Source organism: Dipodomys merriami, unplaced genomic scaffold, assembly GCF_024711535.1.
Source record: "Dipodomys merriami isolate MVZ:Mamm:240054 unplaced genomic scaffold, mDipMer1.0.p SCAF_35, whole genome shotgun sequence".
Lineage (NCBI taxonomy): Eukaryota > Metazoa > Chordata > Mammalia > Rodentia > Heteromyidae > Dipodomys > Dipodomys merriami.
The window spans coordinates 7,517,350-7,539,222 of NW_027205048.1; the positions used below are offsets into that span (position 1 = coordinate 7,517,350).

Genomic DNA, 21,873 nt, shown 5'->3' on the forward strand with positions numbered 1-21,873 from the left:
TTCTTTCAGGATACAATCATCCCTACAGATCTTGTGGACCATCCTACTGGCAGCTCCTACAATATTGTTCATGTAATTATAGGAATTGTGGTTTCTGAATTCTGGTAGTTAAATTCTGACAACTGTCCTTTATCACTGTGGGTACCCATCAATTTATAGTAATTAGCATACAGCCCTATATTAACCTTTCCGTTTTCAGCTCTGGCTTGCAGAAGAAAGCTAAAACTAATCTTTATGATGAGTGTCTCTAATGAACATGTTCTTAATGCTCTAAAGTCAATGGTGTGGCTTCTGGGCTCTCCCATGGAGTTTAAGTGTCTGGTAGTAGTTCTGGCTTTACATAGTATGCCAATTCCAGCATACATACTATCTCTTGAAGCTTTATTTCTTTCTCTTCTATCTGTTAGTACAATTCAAACATTTTAACTTTACTTTTTTTTAGTCATCATTTTTTTCTTGGCTTTGAGTAATCATTCTAACAAGTTTATATCATCTCCTTGTCTGAAAATATACAGTAAACTTCAGGATATATCTCTGGTTTAGGAAAAAATATGTACTAAAGCTGACCATCAGTGGTTCATGCCTAGCTCTTCAGTAGACTGAGATCTATCTGAAGATCATGGTTCCAAGCTAGCCCAGGCAGGAAAGTCTGAGATTCCTATATTCAATTAAATACTGAAAAAAGCTGAGAAATGGCTCAAAGTAGTAAGCACTATCCTTGAGCACAAAATACCAGAGCCAGTGTTGAGGCCTTAGGACTGGCACAAAAAAGTTCACTAAAATCTTAGTTATATGGTCTTAAATCCAGTCTTCCTTTAAATTCTACCATGCCCCCAAACTGAACCATATTCCCATTGCTCCTGTTTGGACATGCCGACTAGTTTTCTACTATAAACATCAGGTCAGCACTTCAAACCATATGTATTTTGGAGCATTTCAATTATAGATAGTAAGATTCAATATTCTTAGCCTATAGTAACTGTTGAGTAAACACTCTACATTCTGTGCCTATTTAGCTATAAGCATATTACTTCACCAGTTTCACCCACTGATCTTTATTGAGTTTTTAATCTCTGTCAGTGAAACCTAAGTGAGATTTTTAAAAATATATTTGTACCGTAATAACATAAATGTATTTAATAGAAACTTAAAAATTGCATTTTAAGTTGGTTAACATTTTTAGCTGGGCACCAGTGGCTTACTCTTATAATCCTAGCTACTCAAGAGTCTGAGATCTGAGGATCGTGGTTCAAAGCCAGCCCAGGCTGGAAAATCCTTGGGACTCTTACCTCTAATGAACCACCAGAAAAATGGAAGTGGTGCTGTGGCTCAAGTGATAGAGTGCTTGCCTTGAGCTGAAGAGTTCAGGGACAGCACCCAGGCCCAGAATTCAAGCCCCACAACCAACAAAAAAGAAAAAAAGAAAAAAAGTGAAAAAGAAAAAAAAAAAAACAAGAAAACATTTTAATTAGTAAGTAATATTCTTCAAGTAGATTATCAGTTCTTAACAAATAATTAAATTATTTGACATGTATTTCTTCATTAACAGAATACCCTAGTTTCTGATGTTTTCAATGAAATAAAAATTATGTACCCTAACTACTTTTAAAAATTTCAAATGTATTTCTAGCTACTCAAGAGGCTAAGATCTTAGGATCATAGCTCAAAGCCAGCTAGGGCAGGAAAGTCTGTGAGACTCATCTCCACTTAACTGCTAAAAATGTCAGAGGTGGAGCTGTGATTCAAGTGGTAGAGTACTAGCCTTGAACAAAAAATGCTCAAGAACAATGTCCAGGCCCTGAGTTTAAGCCCCATGACTAGCAAAAAAAGTTGGATATTTGACACCTACAATTGAATACACAAAAATTGCTATAAAAATGACACTATTGTCCCAGTTTTTACATTTTGACAACGATACTTCTACCAGAGAATTTTTTTGTCACTTAAAGCTGATTTTATGATCTAAACTTGTATCAGATGATGCTACTTTTATTGAAGTATTTTTATTTTACCCTTCATAATATTAACTTGTAAATTTCATGTTATTTTCTTTTTCACTCAATATTTTTTGACCATTTTATGAAGGACAAAATTGGATTTTGAGCATATCTCTCCCTAAGTTTTCATACTCACTCTTTTATTCTGTAAGTAATTAGCTTATATACTTCCTTTCTGTTTTTCCTATTTCCATTGGGAGCATTATACCTGAGGAGTGTTGAACCTTACAAATCTCTTGTCCTACATTTCTATAGCAGTTTCTTTCTTTCTTTTTTTTTTTTTTTAAAGAAAGTCTAATTATCTGTTCTCCCAATACCTGTTCTGTGGAATAGGCCAATAGAAGCTATTTGTAGTATAAAAGGGAAAAAAGACCATAAAGAAAGTAGTAAAAACTTAAAACTTGTCAGAAAATTAAATTAAAACATACATATTTGATGTTATCTTTTAAAACTTTTAGTCTATAATATAGTATGAGAAAGCAAAAGATAAACCTAGAATCTATCATTTAATGTAATAAAATTTTGCTTCTGCATGTAAAGATAAGCAGGCAGAAAAGAGTATGTAGAACGCTGCTCAAAATGGTCATTCAAGAAGTGTAAGTGGTGAAAATATTGTCATACTTTAGGATTCCAGGATTACTTTTTATGTTAATCACCAAAGGATGAAAGTAACATTTTTCATGTTTTGATTTTAATAGAACAAATATTAAGTTCATTTTAATATTAATTTAAAAATGTCTGTAACTGTAATGTAATCTCTTCCAAGTCAATGTTGTTTGCCATGTAATCTCTTAGAAATCTTAGAGTGCTTATATAGTATTACTTTGGTGGAAGGATAATATGTCTAATAAATGTCAGAAAAATATTCAAATGAGGGCTGGGAAGGTGGCTTCAGTGGTAGAGTGGTTGCCTTGCATGCATGAGGCCCTGGGTTCAATTCCTCAGCAGCACATAAACAGAAAAAGCTGAAAGTGGTGCTCAAGTGGTAATGTGCTAGCCTTGAGCAAAAGCAGCTCAGGGACAGCACTCAGGCCCTGAGTTCAAGCCCCAGGACTGGAAAAAAATATTCAAATGAATTAAAATATTAATCCTGTTCATTTAAGAAAAGTTTCTTAACAGCTACTATGGTGTAGGTATTGAGATATATTTTGTTGTGCCTTTAGTATTCACTGAAGACTTAAAATATCATTTAAAAATATTTTGTTAAACTATTGATTTATTAGACAGTTTGTTTACATTATCATGATCTCTTTTTTATTGCTAATCTAATAGAAATTAGCCTACAGAATATTTGATATAACTCCCTAAGCATGCATCTCTCTTCAGAATTTATAATAGTTAATACTATTTACTTTATATTGAATTATTATAGATGTGATACTTTTCATGAGTCATGGGATTTAAATCAGATAAGATTTGAGCTTTTCTTGGAGAAATTTATTGTCTTTATCATAACAAGTGAATATCATGCAATTATTTTGGAGGAAATATTGTGATTATCAGTATCAAAATATACTTTGACATTCATAGTTAATCATTAAATATAACTGAATTTTGTTTTAACTGTTGTATCTACTTTTATAATCATTCTGGAAGAAATATTTGACATGATTTGGTATCTGAGTATAAAGTGACAAAATTAAATGTTTTACATTTTAATTGCCAGTTATGGTGAAACAAAAAGTCTGGGGAAAGAACTTTCAAGTCAAGACCTGTGAAGCATGAGCTTACTTAAACTCTTTACAGCTCAACTTTCTGATTTTTTAAATGAAAACATGACAGGAAATATGTACATTATGTGTGTTTGTGGTAATTGAAGAGTTAATACTTCTAAATTATATACCATAGTGATTGGTACATAGTATTTAACAGATGTCCTTTGCTTTTATTATGAATGATATAAATGTGTTTTGCTTTGACATAACTTTGTATCTCTTATGCTAATTCTTAAGGTTATGATGATCTCATGGGAATTCATATGGAAAGATCCTCAAACTTTATTGAAAGTATCAACTCTCAGTAGCATATTTTAACATTTATACTATTAGCCTGACAGTATGAAGGAGTGTAGCCCCTGTGATAATAACCAAGGCTAGAACAGCGTTTCTCATTCTAGGTACTACTAGCAGTTTGGATTGCCAAAACCTTTGTTGTTCAGGCCGTAGGTTATTTAGAACCATCATACAGGATACCCATTGTTATATAATCAAAAATGCCTTTAGTTTCTGCCACATATCTCCTGGAAGAGTAGTAGGGCAAAGCTCTCCTAGTTGAGAAGCACTGGAGAGGAAGGAATCATGTAGTCTTTTTCATACCAAACTTCTTCAGTTATATCTGCAAAACAGAAGTTGGTAACAATTCATAAAATAACATTTTCATAGTTTGATCTGATTTAACATGGTAGGCACTGAGTTGTGTCACCAGTTTCTCAGAAAAAGACTTAAATAGATGTTTCATCACTATTAGAGTTTTCCAAGAGGGAATCTGAAGGAGATAATCTCTTGGATCCTTTTTAATGATAAGTCTTGTCATGTTTGACAGAACTAAATACACGATTTGGAATGAGGTCATAGTTGAAACCATGAGAATAACTGAGGCTTTCTACTTGAGAGCAAAAGAGCTTTGACAAATTAATCGTAAGTTTTCAAGGATGTCCATAATTTCATAGAAGGAATCTGAAATGTAGCCTAATTTTGAAGGCTCTCCTACCCCCAAAAAAGTATTAGAAGAGTTTCAAAGATTGAATGTTTTGTCAATAAATACTTGTTTATTTAATTTGTAGAAAATTCTGATGAGGGGGAGTTGGGGTGGGTTGGGAAAGGGAAAGTGGGAGAAAAACAAGGGAGAGGGTAACAATATTTAATAAGGAATGTACTTATTACCTTATGTATATAACTGTAACCCCTCTGTATATCACTTTGACAATAAAATTCTTAAAAAAAGAAAGTTCTGATGAATGTTGATTGAAAAAAATTTCTGAGCAAATTGTCCTCTAAAAGTTTGAATATTATATAAACATTAGTTATTATTAATATTTTTATTAATGTACTCACCAGATAACAGATTATAAAAAATTAAATGAGTAAATTTGAAAGGTTTTTTTGTTTGAGTTACCTACTAGACAATGGGATTATATGTGTATATATTTCAATTGTCCATGTTTTATTTTGTGCTTTCTTTTCCAGTTGTTTTTTATCCTTATTACTTGTGGCTGCTGTTGTATGGAAGATCAAGCAAACTTGTTGGGCTTCTAGACGGAGAGAGGTATTGATAATATTATTTAAAGGTTTGACTGAACACAATGAATCTTTATTTCTTAAATAATACGTTTCTTTGGAGTACATTTTAAAAATTAATTTTACTTTTTATTTTTGAACAGTATTATATTTATAGCTTCAAATTAAACTACCATTGTCAAAATAAGACAGTATCTGATGAAAATTTTGCTAGTTGCTATTTTATTATAGTGTTAAAATTGATTGTAAATACAAATATTGTTAGTTAAATAATCTTAATTTCTAGGACTTTAGTTATTCTGTAGGGACATAATTTACTGTTTGTTGGTATGTTTTGCATTTTAAAAGAAAGTTTTGAACAATAAACATTTATTTTGGGCTTTAGAGAAAATTTCTCTTTTAGAAATTTATTGTACTATTCTTTTGGAGTGAGTATCAATGTTTTTCCATTTCTGATTGGTAATACAACTCTAGTTAAAAAGGTAATTCATTTCATAAGTTACTTTATCAGAATCAATGATGTTCTTACAATTGTAAGATTGATAAAAGCAGTAATACACAAAATGACAACTGATATAAATATTAATATATTTATAGTGATATCAGTGTATACTCTAAGTGCTATACATATATTTATGATGATATATTTGTATGTGTAGATATACATATGTACAGCATATATGTGTGTGTGTGTGTGTGTATATATATATATATATATATATATATATATATATATATATATATATATATATATATATTAGTTTCTCAACTATGGAGAAAGACCCAGGGAAGCAGTCATCTGAGTGGTGAAATATCTAGTAGATGTATTATTTTCTAACTCATAATGAGAAAGTGATTTCTATTTTCATTACTTTTGTACTCATATTCTGTTTTTACTAATATTAGTATTAATTTTATTTGTACCATTTGTAGTATTAACAAATCATTTTATTGTGTATTTCCAAGTATATATACTTTTACAAATATAAACTGATAATAAAGATATTTAAAAACAGTCCAGAATATTATAAGCCATAGAATTAGGTATCTTATTTTAAGCACCCATTAAGTCACAGAGTCCACATATAATATATTTTCAAGCCTGAGGTCTTCCATCTGTCAAATAAATTATTTACTTCATTACAGCATTTATGATGCTGTATATGATCAGAATAATATCACTTCAAGTTTACTTGATGTGGCTCCATGATGAAATTAATTCATTTAATAGCAGCTTGCAAAATATAAATTCATTCATATTTTGCAAGAAGTTCAATTTTTGTGGCGATTAGCTACCTTCTGGGCATACTAGATAACCTATTAGAATGAAATTATAAATTCAGGAACTTAAAAAAGTATGAAGGCAATAGGAAGACCTTCCATAATGTAATAGAACTAATGACAATTTATGTCTGTAGCCATCAGAAAAGAAGACTCTGTAGGGAGGTCTTTCTGCTGCATCCGGACAAGTATTGTCTACATATCTATCTCTATACTTTATTAAAATGGAACTTTGTAAGTGTAACATTGTGAATGATAAATATTTCTTGGCTATCAGCTGGCATCGGAGTATAAATTGGTAGTCTCTTTGAATTTCCTTATCTCTAAAAAAAATGTTTGTGCTATATAACCAGTTCCCAGTTTGGAATCTTTAGAACTCTAGAGATATTTAGGTGTATTAGTTAAGTTTAGAATCAATACCAGGTATTAAATATTTGGAAACTAATATGAATAGCTCATTTTCTCATTTACTTACTTTCATACTTAAAACCCAAATTTTATTTTTCTTAAAATTGTGTCACTTCACTTAATAATGCCATTTGTTACATATTAATAGATACTCTGTTGAAATGGTAGTGCTTTAATTTTGGAACTAAAAAATGACTTATCAGTTCCAGTCTAGGTTTGTAAATATAAATGTCTTTTGCATACTCACTCAGAAAAGTGCCCTTTCCCCCCAAAACTAATCTAAGTAATGCTTCTTTCTGTTAACAAAAATAGAAGTGTTTATGTTTAACTTGATAATCTCTGCCAAAATAGAAATCAGTGTTGTTAGATATCATATTTTATATGAGTTGAAATGTATTTTGAAGAATTTTGAAAAATTTAATTTTATTAAATTCTCATAAGTGAAAAGTGGTAAATATCTTTGATAACATTTTTTTTAATTGTATTTTATTTTATTTGAGAACATACTGTACAGAGGGGCTACAATTACATGGGCAGGATAATGCATACATTTCTTACCAAGCATTGCAGCCTCCTCCTTTGTTTACCCTTCACTTCCCTTCCCCGCCTCCCCCCTCCCCCCATCTTTGATAACATTAATATGTTCATGTCAAAAGGAGATATGACATTGCCTATTGACTGTCAGAAGTTTATCATTAGAAAATAATTTGTATTATAGAAAGATGAATATCTCATTTTGGTCTAATGAGCCCCCAAAGATTTCTAAACACACTATTTCCACTTAATGTGATAATCTCATTTATAGACATTCTGAGTAGAGGCAAAATATCTTATTTGTCTAAGTCTTTCATTACTTAATTTGAACTCTTCATTTAACTGTAATGTTGCCCAATTTAAAAAAGGTTTATAGTTTTGCTTATGTGAGTATGTTACTGTCTCTTTTTGTGTCTGAAACATTTTTTAATTGTAAGACTTAAAAGACAAATATAATCAATAGAAAAGCAATTTATTTATAATAGAAAAAGAAAATTATTTATAAGAATTCTTAGAATTTCATAGTTTGGTTATAGTGGTAGTTGTTCTTGCCTTTATAAATATAAGGACTATTTAAGGTGAAAATAAACTTTGGAAAAAGTTAATCACAGAAATTAAATTAAACATACTTCTTTTAAATTATTTGACACTTTAGTTCTTATAAAAATACACCTACTCTTTGTGATATAATTTAATTATTAGGGGTCTGTTTTTAATATTATTCACTTTGAATAATTCTTCTGAGAATTGTCTCTTAAAAATGGAATTATGGAAGTCTTAAAATTTGATATTATCCCTTCATTTATGAGCCTTAACTTTATTTCTGTGATAACACTGTTAAAGATACAGAACTTTCTTTAAGGCTGTCTGAAATTGTTACTGTAGCTTGTGTGTGTGTGTGTGTGTGTGTGTGTGTTTTGTCAGTGTGTGTGTGTGTGTGTGTGTGTGTGTGTGTGTGTGTGTGTGTGTTTTGTCGGTCCTGAGGCCTGAACTCTGGGCTGGGCGCTGTCCCTCAGCATTTCAGCTCAAGGCTAGTGCTCTACCATTTGAGCCATAGCGCCACTTCCACTTCTCGCCTTTTCTGCTTATATGGTGCTGAGGAATCAAACCCAGGGCCTCATGCATGCAAGGCAAGCACTCTACCACTGAGCCACCTTCCCAGCCCCTAGCTTGTGTTTTTTAATAGAGATATTGAAAACATTAGCTTCAATGTCATATTCCTGAAATATTTGGAGCCAATATGTTAAATTGAGTCTACTGACATGCTGTCATGCTTAATAGTCTTAATTTAAAAAATTAATTGTTATTATAAAGGTTATATACAGAAAGCTTACAGTTATGTAAGTCAGGTAAAAAGTACATTTTTTTGGACATGCCTTTCCTTGCTCTCTCCCAGTTTTTCCCTCCCATCTCCACCCACAAGTTGTTTTGTTTATTTCGATGTAGTATCTAATGAGTACTATTGCTGCATTTGTTCATGCAGAAGTCTTAATTTTTAAATTAAAATTTGAATTTTAGTTGGTATGTAGTATAAACACATAAAATGTAATTTCTCTTTGCAATAAATATTATTTAATCATATACTTGACTAAGAGGGCAAAACTGTTAAGGATATGTTAATAGTTGAAAGATGAAATTCCTTTTTTTCAATTAGAAACAATCAGTCTATGTTAAATGCTGGGAGATAAGACAGTGTACTAGGGGTGATTGATTTTGTATTCTTAATGTTCTGCTTTGCTGCATATTTCCCACATATTCTTCATAAAACCTAGATTGGATTTATCATTATCACCCAGGAGTTTGGGTTAAAAATAAACTAAAACCCATATATAAAGTTGTAGTAACTTTAACAAATCATGTTTCTAATCAATGTGAGAGAAATATTTTATTCTTAGAAACTGGTTTTGTGTCATGTAATATGAAACATTTATCTCAAATAGATGTGGACAATTTATTATTACTTTATGAATAGTTATTTGCCTGGTTGATGAGCTAACATAAATTAAGCAGTAAATCAGTTTTGTTTCCTTTAGATTACTAGTAATTTACATATAACCTTTGGCTATTCTTTTATCTTAGGGTATTTATATAAGTTGCATAAAATTGTTTTCTATATAGAAAGTGCTTTGAAATGCAAAATATAATCAAAATGCATTATTATTTTAGGACAGTTGTGCTGCTAAAATAAGATGATTGAGACTATGGTGAATATTTGAGGAGTCTGAATGGAGTGCGCAAGGAAGCCAAATTACAACCTCTGTTAAGTCATCTACAGAGGCTTCTTTTTTTTAAAATCAATCTGTTGAAATAAATGAAACGGTCAAAGTACTTAGAGCACTGCATTTTTTTACACTAATTCTATTTAGAAATAATGCTATTGTTACTCTGTTATGCCAATTAGACTCTCTAGCCTTTTGTTTAAATGAAATTATTAGAAGAATAAATTCATAAAATACAGTGAAGTTAGTAGGTGACGTTGACTGAGGCTGTATGTGTTCTGCTCAGGGCTTTTAATGCAAGTCCTCTCAAGCTGTCCATGAACTCTGGATATCAGTATATTTATGGCCATTAATGATATACTTATTGGGTAATCCTACTCCAATTACTGGCAACATGATCTGATTTTAGAAGGAAAATGGTATATTTATTTATCTAGCTAGATCATAATAAGCATATTTATGAAGAACCTCTTAGTTGCTTAATTGCTTAGCAAAATATAATTTGTTTTGGTCAGTCGTGGGGCTTGAACTCTGGGCCTGGGACCTGTCCTTGAGCTCTTCAGCTCAAGACTAAACCCTCTACCACTCTGAGCCACAGCACCACTTCTGGTTTTTGACTGGTTATTTGGAGATAAGAGTCTCATGGGCTTTCTTGCATGGTCTGGCTTTGAACTATGATCCTCATATTTCAGTCTCCTGAGTAGCTAGGATTATAAATATAAGCCACCAGTGCCCGGCTTAGCAAATATTTTTTAATCAAGTAAATAATATTAACTAAACAACTCTGATGGATTTAGTTTCAAAATGAAGGATTTCATAAGTTTGTAAAGCAAAATGAGTTTAGTGCCTCAGGGAATATGGAAATTTTTTTTTTTTTTTTTTTGGGTCCGGTCGTGGGGCCTGAACTCTGGGCCTGGGCACTGTCCCTCAGCTCTTCAGCTCAAGGCTAGCGCTCTACCACTTGAGCCACAGCGCCACTTCTGGCTTTTTTTTTTCTTTTTGCTTATGTGGTACTGAGGAATTGAACTCAGGGCCTCAGGCATGCAAGGCAAGCGCTCTACCACTGAGCCACCTTCCCAGCCCAATATGGAAAATTTTTGATTAGCTTCCAGAACATTAACAGAATATTAACACAACATTTTTCTCCATAATCTTAATATTTTACAAATTAGAATTAGTGCCATTTAGAGCATATCTTTCTTTAAAAATTCTTTACTGTGTGTGATAAAATGGAGTACTGTGGTTTAATTTTTCATTGAGGTATAATAGTGTAATTTTTTCTAGATGAAAACTTCATTTTATTCAAGAAATCAAAATTATTATTTATCTAATTCAATTTGTTTTTTATTTAGTGTTATGGGACCTATTTTATTACTAACATTTATATGAATTAGAAGTACATGAGATAATGTGACCAGGATATCATTAAGAATGGTTAAGATTTATTTCATTTTTGCTGAATATGTTGATAGTTTTGTCTATTTTTAACTAAAAAAATTTAATAGTTTATGATTCAAATTCTATTTTAAAAGATATTTTAAAGCAGTGCACAAGCATATTTTCCTTATTTTGTTAAAATTCTTATTTCTACATCTCCTAATTAGCAAATTACCTGCTCATTAGTGAACAAGAAGGAGGTATTTTAATAGCTATTAGTTTAATTAGGATGGTGAAAATCAAATTCTCCAGACAAAGCTGGCAAGGAGAATAATGCATAATAAGTAACAGTCACAATATCTATTATCCTTTTTTGTTTAACCTTTATAAAACCTTTACAGTCTTGCTTCTTGATGAGTGAAATACTTAGTGGCAGCTTGACTACTATCATCCTTTATCTAGTTGTTAGTCTACTTATTATGCCTCATTATTGTGCTTAGAATTTTTATTTTTCTTAAAATAAATGTTTGTTGAACTTCAAATGAAGGTGACTTTGATACTGAAAGCTGGCAGTTAATGATAACAGTAGAATGCATGTGGTTACATAGAATCACGTCTAGCAAAGGTTATTGTCATACATAGTAAGTGGCCATCTCACTTGGTACAGGCTATTAAATCTTGGTCTATGTGTTACTTCAGCTAGAAGAAAAAAGGATATTATAAATCCTTTTTCAATATTGAAGTTCACAAGAAACAGTATAAGTTCTAATTGGCTTCATTTTTTAATATCAAAAATTTAATATTGAAAGTGAACTTAATCTGAATACATGAATGCTAAAAAATAAAGCATATTCTTTGAAGATAGAACATCAAATTACTTAAGGCATGCTTTAGAGTTTTGTTTGATTAAATTTTTTAAATGATAGCAGTATTTCAGTTAATATTGATCATAAAATAATATTCACAGACCCTGGGTGTGTAACTTTTTGGCCAGAATTTAGACTAAATATAAAGCTCTCACCATATTCTCAATGCTTGGACAAAGGACAGATTTTATCTTAATGAGAGGAGGAATAGGTGAATAAAACGCCAATGAGGAATCTTTTGAGAAAGGTTTTCAGAGCAAATTTGATCTTTTTTTTCTTGCATGTGTGCTAGTTTTGGGGTTTAAACTCAGGGCCTGGGCACTGTACCTGAGCACTTTTGCTCAAAGCTATCACTCTACGACTTGAACCCTGTCTCCACTCTGGTTTTTTTTTAGTGGTTAATTGGAGATAACAGTTTCAGGGACTACCCTTCTAGGGTTGGCTTTAACCTGCAATCCTTATATCTCAGCCTCCCTAGTAGCTAGGATTACCTGTGTAAGCCACCAGCACCTGGCTAGTAAATGTCAGGATTTACTTAAACTTAGTGTTCAAAATAAAATAGTCAAATACTTCAAAGTTAGAGCTCAAGGCATTTGAACAGTGTCACATCTATTCATAGTTTTCTTTAGCTTTTAGCTCCTGTTTCCATTACTCTTGTTTCTTCACAGTATAATCTACCTGAATATTTTTTCCCTGAATACGTTCTTTTTCCCTTCTTTCATAGGTTAATAGTATTTCATTGTGTGAAACTAGGCTCTGTCTAGTCCAAGATTGCAATGAACTTTCTCCCCATTTTTACCTAGAAATGCCTTTTAGTATTCCAGCAAAAAGCTGGAAGTGATGCCTTTTAGTATTCCAGCAAAAAGCTGGAAGGGAAGATGTGACCATTGTTGTTTTTTTCTTTTCTGCAGGTAGTAGGGGTTGAACTCAGGGCCTAAGTGCTGCCCTAGCCTTTTCTGATTAAGGCTGAGGCTCTACTGCTTGGATTAAGGCTCTTCCAGTCTTTTGGTGGCTAACTGGAGATAAGAGTTTCATAAACTTTCTTGTCGAAATTGACTTCAAACACTGATCCCCCAATCTCAGCCTCCTGAATAGCTAGGACTACAGGCAAGAGCCTCCTGCCTCTGGCCACTTTGGCATTTTAAAAATAGGTAAATTTTATAGGTTTGGATGTGATAGTTGAGAGAAATACTAATTTTCAGTAATATAGGAATTTTCCCTCAACCACTGAGCATGTCATAATAACCTAACCTGAAATTACAATGAGGAGACAGAAGAACATGGAGAAAGGAAGTTAGGGAGCACTCATGATCACTATTTGATGTCCTTATGTTTGAAAAGTGGAAAATATATTCAAAAGGGGAGAAAGTTCATATAGTCCACTGAACAGAAGAACTAAATCTTTGCTGAATGCCTAAGTGTAAAAATTACTACCAAGACTAGGTGAATATTATAAATGCTATTTGCCAGGGGTTATCCTTATAGCAAAGGTTACAATGTCTGTAGGGAACTCATCATGCTGCACAGAACTGGGAGTACACTAACCTCTACATTCCACCACTAGGTGGGGACAGTTGGTTACACTAAACCTCATCAAATAGTATATGAGCTATGAATAGGCAGACTTTTGCTGGATGGAGAAATTGATAAGTATGTCAATAAATGTGTGTACAAGAAATGCCAAAAAATACTGGAAGATGTGAAAGTATCCATTGCTTTCAAAGTATTAAATAATCAAATGTGAATGCATGATTAAGAAAGGTTTGAAAGATGCTTCAATACTTTGGTTGTCTGATTGTAGGACAACTTGTGATAGAAAAAGAAATGAGAAGCACGGAAGTATATAAACAGTTTAAAGTGGTAAATTTTTCCAAAACTTGTTAATACAATTATTAATTACAAAATCTTGATCCCATTTTTCTTAAATTTGAAAAAAAGCAAACTTCCTACAACCAAATGTACTTATACAAATGAAGAAAAAGTATGCCCTGCTTGTTCAATTCTCAAAAAAATTATTATAATTGCCAATAATATTCCAATGAAATAAATGCCTTCTAATTGAATTTTGGAATGACTAAAACTTGTAGAAATTTATTGAAATAAGATTTCAAAACTGTATAGAACATTATGGCTAACATAATGAGAATAACAGAATTTATAAATATTACTTAAAGTATAATTATAATAAACATGGCTTTTTAAAAACACTAAACTCGGTGTTTTTAATAGGAAGTGTGTAGATGCTTTTTATTTTAGGAATTTACAAAATACACTTTTTAAAACATCAGAGCTTGGAAACTGATTTAAGCAGAACACATTATGCATCTTCATCTTTTCTTGCTTAACATTCAGTTTTAGAAAATATATATTCTTAATGGACCATCCACTCTCAAGTCATTTTGTTTACTAAGCTAGAACTGAGATCTGAGCATTTGGGTATGTAGTAAAACCTTTAAAACAGAATGAATTGCATTAAAGAATGTTTACATCCATTTGCAGTGTACCAGTGAATGGTGTTGCACTCCTGCCCTAGGTAGGATTAAACTGAGAAACAATCTCTGTGTACATTGTTGCATTTGTTTTCTGAATGTCTGAAGTTTTTGTTTTGTTGACATCTGGTGCATTTTTCAACTTAATTCATAACAGAGGTTTTATTCTATTTTCATTGTTGATCATATAACCATTAGCCATTCCAAGTATTAGAAAGCTTTCACTTTCTGCTTTCTAATAATACTTTCTTGCCACTTTCTAATAATACTTTCTTGCATTTTACAAACATTCATATGTACACATACATGCATATATGCACACAGATACATACATATGTGAACAAAATGAAATGAAAGAAAAAACCCAGTTTTATATGTTGATTTTGTATCCAACCATTTTACTGAATTAGTTTATTAGTTCTAACTAGTTGTTTTTTTAGATGGGGAATCTTTATGGCTTTATACATATGGGATCATTCTATCAGCAAAGAGGAAAATTTATTTCTCCCTTACTATTTGGATACTTATAATTTTTTTCTTTTCTAACTGCTCCTACTAATATTTGCAGTACTATGTTAAAGAAATCTTTATCTTGTACTTTATTATGTAAAGAAAAATTCACTGTTAGATCAATTAAGTATGGTTATAGTTTTGAGCATTTCTTAAAGTTTTTTTTCCATATATTGAGGACATTTCCTTCCATGTTTACTTCATTAAAATTGTTTTAGAACAAGATTATCAAGAAATTGTAGGGTTGTTACCATAGCTAAGATATGGAAACAACCCAGATGCCCTTCAGTAGATAAATGGATCAAGAAAATGTGGTATATATACACAATGGAATTCTATGCCCCCATCAGAAAGAATGACATTGCCCCATTTGTTAGGAAATGGAAAGACTTGGAAAAAATTATATTAAGTGAAGTAAACCAAGCCCAAAGAAACATCGGTCCCATGGTTTCCCTTATTTGCAATATCTAGTATATATATGAGTCAAGCAGAAAAGGTCAGATAAGGTGATGTTAGGGAAATGAACCCTAAGATATGTATTTAAATGGTTTTTTTTCTTTCATGCATTTGTTTCTAACGCATTTATAAGATTATTTCTTTGTTGCTTTGTATATCCCTCCCCCACAGTATAACCCCTGCTATGTCCCCTCCTCCACAGTATAACCCCTGCTTTCACTGTATTTGATGTCGGTATAATTTGTGGATGGGAATGGGAAAAACAAGTCATTTAAATAAGGATACAGGTGGACCCGTTGCAGCAATGAGAAGTACAAGTTGTCATGTCCAAAATGAACTTTACAACTTTGGTGGTGGTGGGGGGGGGGAAGATTGGGTGGCGGGGAGGGGGAAGGCTGGGAAGGGATGTGAAGGGTAAATAAAGGAGGAGGCTACAATGCTTGATAGGAAATGTACTCATTATCCTGCCCATATACAGTATGTTCACAATAAAAAAAAAAAAGAAATTGTAGGGTTGTGATGTAGATCAGTGATAAATGCTTTCCTTGCAAGTGTAATGTCTTGGGTTTGATCCCCAGCACCAAAAAAGAAAATACAAAGAAAAGAGAACTTATGTTGAGCTATTTCAATTTTTTTTTCCTGAATCTTTTGAGAAAAACATGTGCTTCATTCTGATTGGTTCATTTTCCTCTCAGAGGTAATTGACATATGTAAAATGTTTACCAAATGCAGCCTTGGCTAATAGAAAGTGAGGAAGCACCAATTCTACCATCTTGCAGACCTCATTCCTAAAGATCCCAGTTACAGGACTTAGATAGAATTAAACAAATGTAAGTAATTGCCTTACATTTGCAGTATTTTCTTGTAGACCCTTCAAAAAAGTGGTTAGACATTAATAATGAATGCTAAATAAATTACTGTGATTTTGTCTGATTTTAAATCTATAGTAGTGTTATTTTGAATGGCAAACAAAAATAAGGGAAATATGTATTTGTTGTGATGATGGTACTGGGAAAATTAATAATTTGGGGTAAAATCAATCAACATATAATTAATTGCAACGATTGTACTCTACAAAACTTAATATAACTTCTACCAATAAAGTAAAGGAATTTTGTGAAGTGGTTATTATTTATATAAATCTAGAGATATTTAAATTATCTGCTTTAAATTAATTACACATGAAAAAATCTTGTGATCACGTTTCAAGAGTACCTCCTACATCAGTATGGACAATATCACACTTATTATCAACTTTTCATAATTATATCCTTGCTTTGTCATTGTATTTTAATTCATTTAATGATATAACTACATTGGATTGTCATAGAGACTGTATTTCTCTGTGGTTCTTTGGCAGTAATTATGTCACAGTACCTGACTTTTCAAGCTGGTCTTAAATGCTTACTGTATAAAAAGTAATTTCAAATGTTTTCAAAGGGGAGAATGACATTTTCTCTCTCCTTTGTTATGATGTGAATGATAGGAAAGAGATATTTTCTTTTTTTAAATATTTATTTTTTATTGTAAAGATAACTGTACAGAGGGATTACAGTTACATGAGCAAGGTAATGAGTCTATTTCCTATTGAGCATTGTTACCCCTCCTTTGTTTTTCCCTTGCCATTCCTTTCCTCCCCACCACTCCAACTCCTCCCTCCATCTTCCTCCACCCCCAGCAAAGTTGTAAAGTTCGTTTTAAACATAGTATCTTGTACATCTCATTGTTACAATGGGTCATCCTGAATCCTTATTTCAGCATTTTGTTATTTCCCTTCCCCTCCCCAAATTAGAAAAATGTATATACAAGATACAGGACATCAGAATCAAATATAGTGACAATAGGGGTTATACCATGGGGAAAGGACATACAAAGAAACAAAAAAAATCACATAGCACACTATAAGTACATTAAAAAGAACAACAAGAAAGATAAAATCTCTTGTGTCTCTGTTTTGGGGTTCAGTTGGGGTTAGCGTTGGGTTATATGGTTATATGTACATAGCTTTTGACCTCTTCTGTTTGTCCTAGACATATACTAGCTATTGCAGATAAGGGAAATCATGGGACCTATGTTTCTTTGAGTCTGGCTTACTTCACTTAATATAATTTTTTCCAAGTCTTTCCATTTCCTAACAAATGGGGCAATGCCATTCTTTCTAATGGAGGCATAGAATTCCACTTTATATATATATATATATATATATATATATATATATATATATCAAGAAACTGTGATATTATATATATATATACATATATATATAATATCACAGTTTCTTGATCCATTTATCTACTGAGGGGCATCTGGGTTGGTTCCATATCTTAGCTATGGTGAATGATGCTGTGATAAACATAGTTGTGCTGGTAGCTTTAGTATAGCTTTGTTTTTGATTGATTGGGTAAATGCTTAAAAGTGGGGTTGCTGGGTCATAGGTGAGCTCTATGTGTAGTCTTTAGAGGAACCTCCATACTGTTTTCCAAAGTGGTTCAACAAGTTTACATTCACACTAACAATGCAGTAGGCTTCCCTTTTGGCCACATCCCCTCCAGCATGTTTTTTTATTAGATTTCTTGATTATAGCCAATCTAATTAGGGTGAGGTTGAATCTCAATGTTGTTCTGATTTGCATTTCTTTTATGGCTAGAGAAGTTGAGCATTTGGAAAAGATATTTTCTAGGCTTGGACCTTGTATCTACACTGTGGATATTTTAGCAATAATTCTGGAGAAAGATTTAGCAACTGTCATCAGTTTATATTCTAACTTTGAATGACATTGCTTTGAATTAAAATTGCGCTTATGACACAATTTTCTCAAAACTATTTTGGATAAAAATGGTAAATTATATACTTCCAACAGAAAGGTCAGGAGCCCAAGGTCATTAACAGACTTATCAGATAAGTGGTACTAGGCCCTCTCCATTGCTGCTGTTTATCATGTTCTATGTAAAATAGAGTTACATCTCACATGGCTTTGGGTTGGTTCCTTGTAAATAAGTCTTAATATAGGTACTCTAGCAATATCAAATCCACAATTTTATAAAATATTTTTATAAAGTTTTACTACTTCTGTTGAAAATTTGACTCTACTAACTAGCCTTGAATAAATCTGAATTATAGCATCTGATTTTTAAATGATTACAAGATTTTACTGCCATAAGTAAAAAAGATCTTAAGTGCTATTAGACAGATATGCAAAGACTAATTTTACATGAGTTGATATCTAACAAGATTAGTTGGCCTATTTAAGCACATGAATTTATTTTGATCTTCATATTCAACCACTGGCTTGCGTTTTCACTATCATCCTGTTTTTAGCTTAATCCTAAATTTTTTTGTGCATATTAACTTTTACTTGGCTAATTTCATGGATTTTAATACATTTTTATTGTTTTCAGTTGTTTATGGTATAAATCCATTGATAGTCCAACAAGCAAGTAAATAATAAGAAGACCATATACTATAAATGTGCAGTGGAGTAAGGAGAAGAGCGTATAGAATATAATTATTGTTCAGCCCCTTCTACCAGGAAATAATGTAAAAATATCTCATTTTGTTTATTGACCTTGAAGTTTTAAAGAAGTGCTAGTTTTCTAGCACCCAGCTTCCTGTATTCAACATTCAGTAGTAAAATGCAACAGGATAACCACAATAAATAGTTCTAATATAAAATTATATAATGTATAAGGCACTAATATTTCTGAACATCTGTTGGTCAGGTATTTCCCCTTGAGGAGGACATTTTTACTTAGGTTTTTGGGAACTACTCCCTACTGTAGTAGTGTTCATGACTGTTGGCTCTGCACTGTGAGAAATCCTGTATAGCCATTACCTTGCATGTTCATATCTGGAGAGCAATAGAGAGACTGTGTCTTCTTTGGAATCTAGATATTGTATCAAAAATTGTAAAGTTTTCTAGATGTCATTATACATGCACATGTATGTTTATATACATATGTTATAACATATGCAATACATCCATCCTCAGAGATGCATACACATATTAACAAGAAATCTGGATCAGAAACAGGTTACTTAAATAGCAGCTTGCATTATTTACCTCTTCTTCAGTTTCCTGCAGGAAAAAATACATAAATTCAGTAGATTTTTGTACCACAGGAATGAAACTCTAAAAGTTTATGGACTCTGGAGTTTAAAAAAACGTATCAGGCACATTGTCCCTCCTCTCCACTAGAGATAGAGGTATCCCTGTATCTCTCTAGTTCATCACCCTGAAAGGTAAACAAGTATCTCTGAGAGATTTTCTCTAAACTTTTTTGAAGATCTCTGCCTATAAGTTCTAAAAGTTTTCTTCTATTTAGTTACCTATGGTTGATAATCTGTGTCAGAAAGTCCTGATCTTCCAGAAATATAGATATATCTAAAACCTGTATCTCTTATCATTTGGAAGCTTTCGTACCCTGTTTCCTACCTGTAAAGTTAGTTAAAAAATGACTTTGGGATTTTTTACAATTGCTATTAAAATAGCTAATTTATTGAAATACAATTCATATAGTATATATTTCACCTATTTAAGGTATACATTTTATTGATTTTACTGTATTTACAAAATTCTACTTAATACCTGTTAAAAATTTTAGAATTTCTTTTTGCCACAAAAAGAAATCCGGGCTGGGAAGGTGGCTCAGTGGTAGAGCACTTGCCTTGCATGCCTGAGGCACTGGGTTCGATTCCTCAGCACCACATAAGCAAAAAGAAAAAAGCCAGAAGTGGCGCTGTGGCTCAAGTGGTAGAGCGCTAGCCTTGAGCTGAAGAGGTGAGGGACAGCGCCCAGGCCCAGAGTTCAGGCCCCACAACTGGACCCCTACCCCCCCCCCCCAAAAAAAAAAAAAGAAAAAAGAAATCCTTGTCCATTAGTAGTTCTACCTATCACCATTTCACTACATAATCAAATACCCAACCTCTTGGAAATAGTTCTACTCTGTCTTTATGGATTTGACTGTTTTCAACATTTCATTTAAGTCAAGTTATGCAATATATGAACTTTTATGACTGGTACCTTTCATTAACAAGCATTTTCAGCACTTATTTCTATTTTGATCTGTATCAACACTTTGTTCCCCTTTATTGAGAATACTAATAATCATAGTGTTTATTTCTTCAACAGTCAATTTTTATATAGGATGATGACACTTGAGAAGCAAAACCTCCTCAAAACATAGATGTTGTGGTGGTGTTGCTGTCTATTCATTAATTGCAGTCAGCCACATGTGCCTACTAGTAGTTGTTTTCAGGAAATGCCTCTCTTTCTCCCCCTTCCTGCACCCTGGGTAATAAGTTTTTTTCTTGTTATTCCTAGCCCTGAAATTGATCCAACATATTTCAGTGTAATAGCACCCAGAATCTTAGTTCCAGCTTTTATTAGATTTTTTTTTTTTTGGTTGTGGGGCTTGAACTTGGCCTGGGCAATGTCCCTCAGCTCTTCAGCTCAAAGCTAGTGCTCTACCCCTTGAGCCACAGTGCCACTTCCAGTTTTCTGGTGGTTTATTGGAGATAAGAGTCTCATGGGGGCTGGGAAGGTGGCTCAGTGGCAGAGCGCTTGCCTTGCATGCATGAGGCCCTGGGTTTGATTCCTCAGCACCACATAACCAGAAAAAAAAAAAGCTGGAATGGCTCAAGTGGTAGAGTGCGAGCCTTGAGCTGAAGAGCTGAGGGACAGCACCCAGGCCCAGACTTCAGGTCCATGACCGGACTCCCCCCCCCAAAAAAAAAAAAAAAGTCTCATGGACTTTCCTGCCTGGGCTGGCTTTGAACTGTGATCCTCAGATCTCAGCCTCCTGAGTAGCTAGAGGCTTTTTATTAGATTTTTATTGTAATAATACAAAATAATAAGAGCTGCCAAATGCCATTTGTATTACATTATAGTCAGAATAGGTGGATGTGGTTCCACTGCAGGCCAAAGATTGATATAGGCTGTTCTGTATATCTCATTCAAAGACTTTTATTCTAGGAGGAATCCTTATCTGAAGGGATATGCTCTTTTTAGCTAAAAGGGCAGTAAGACATGTCAAGTCAAACTGTGCAATTGCATTTATACTTTTTGTAAGGACAAGGCATGAATCATGTCTCCACACATTTGATCAGCCAAACAACTAACATAATTAAGCCAAACACTGATGTAAGAAAAAAGTACTCTTAGAGAATTTGTGGGGAAGAGCATTTCTTTTTTTTTTTTAATACCTTTTTTATTGTAAAAATACTCTATAGAGGGATTACAGTTACAGGAACGAGGTAGCAAGTACATTTCCTGTCAAGCATTGTTGCTTCCTCCCTTGTTTTTCCCCTACCATCCCTTTCCTCCCACCTCCACAACTACACTTCTCCCCTCCTCCCCCCACCTAAATTGTAAAGTTCGTTTTTCAACATAGTGTCTTGTACATCTCATTGTTACAATAGGTCAACCTGTATCCCTATTTAAACATTTTGTTTTTTCCTTTCCCTCCCCAAATTAGAGAAATGTATATACAAGATGCAGGACA

At 32.8% G+C, this 21,873-nt stretch overlaps 1 protein-coding gene across 2 annotated transcripts in view; it reads left to right on the forward strand.

Annotated features, from left to right (window-relative positions):
• Positions 1–21,873, forward strand: part of Atrnl1 (attractin like 1) — a 482,593-nt gene that overhangs the window by 159,069 nt on the left and 301,651 nt on the right. For both annotated transcript variants that reach the window (XM_069988092.1, XM_069988091.1), the window contains exon 26: positions 5,183–5,261. In XM_069988092.1, coding sequence (XP_069844193.1) covers positions 5,183–5,261 — 79 coding nt within the window. The remainder of the gene's footprint in view (positions 1–5,182; positions 5,262–21,873) is intronic.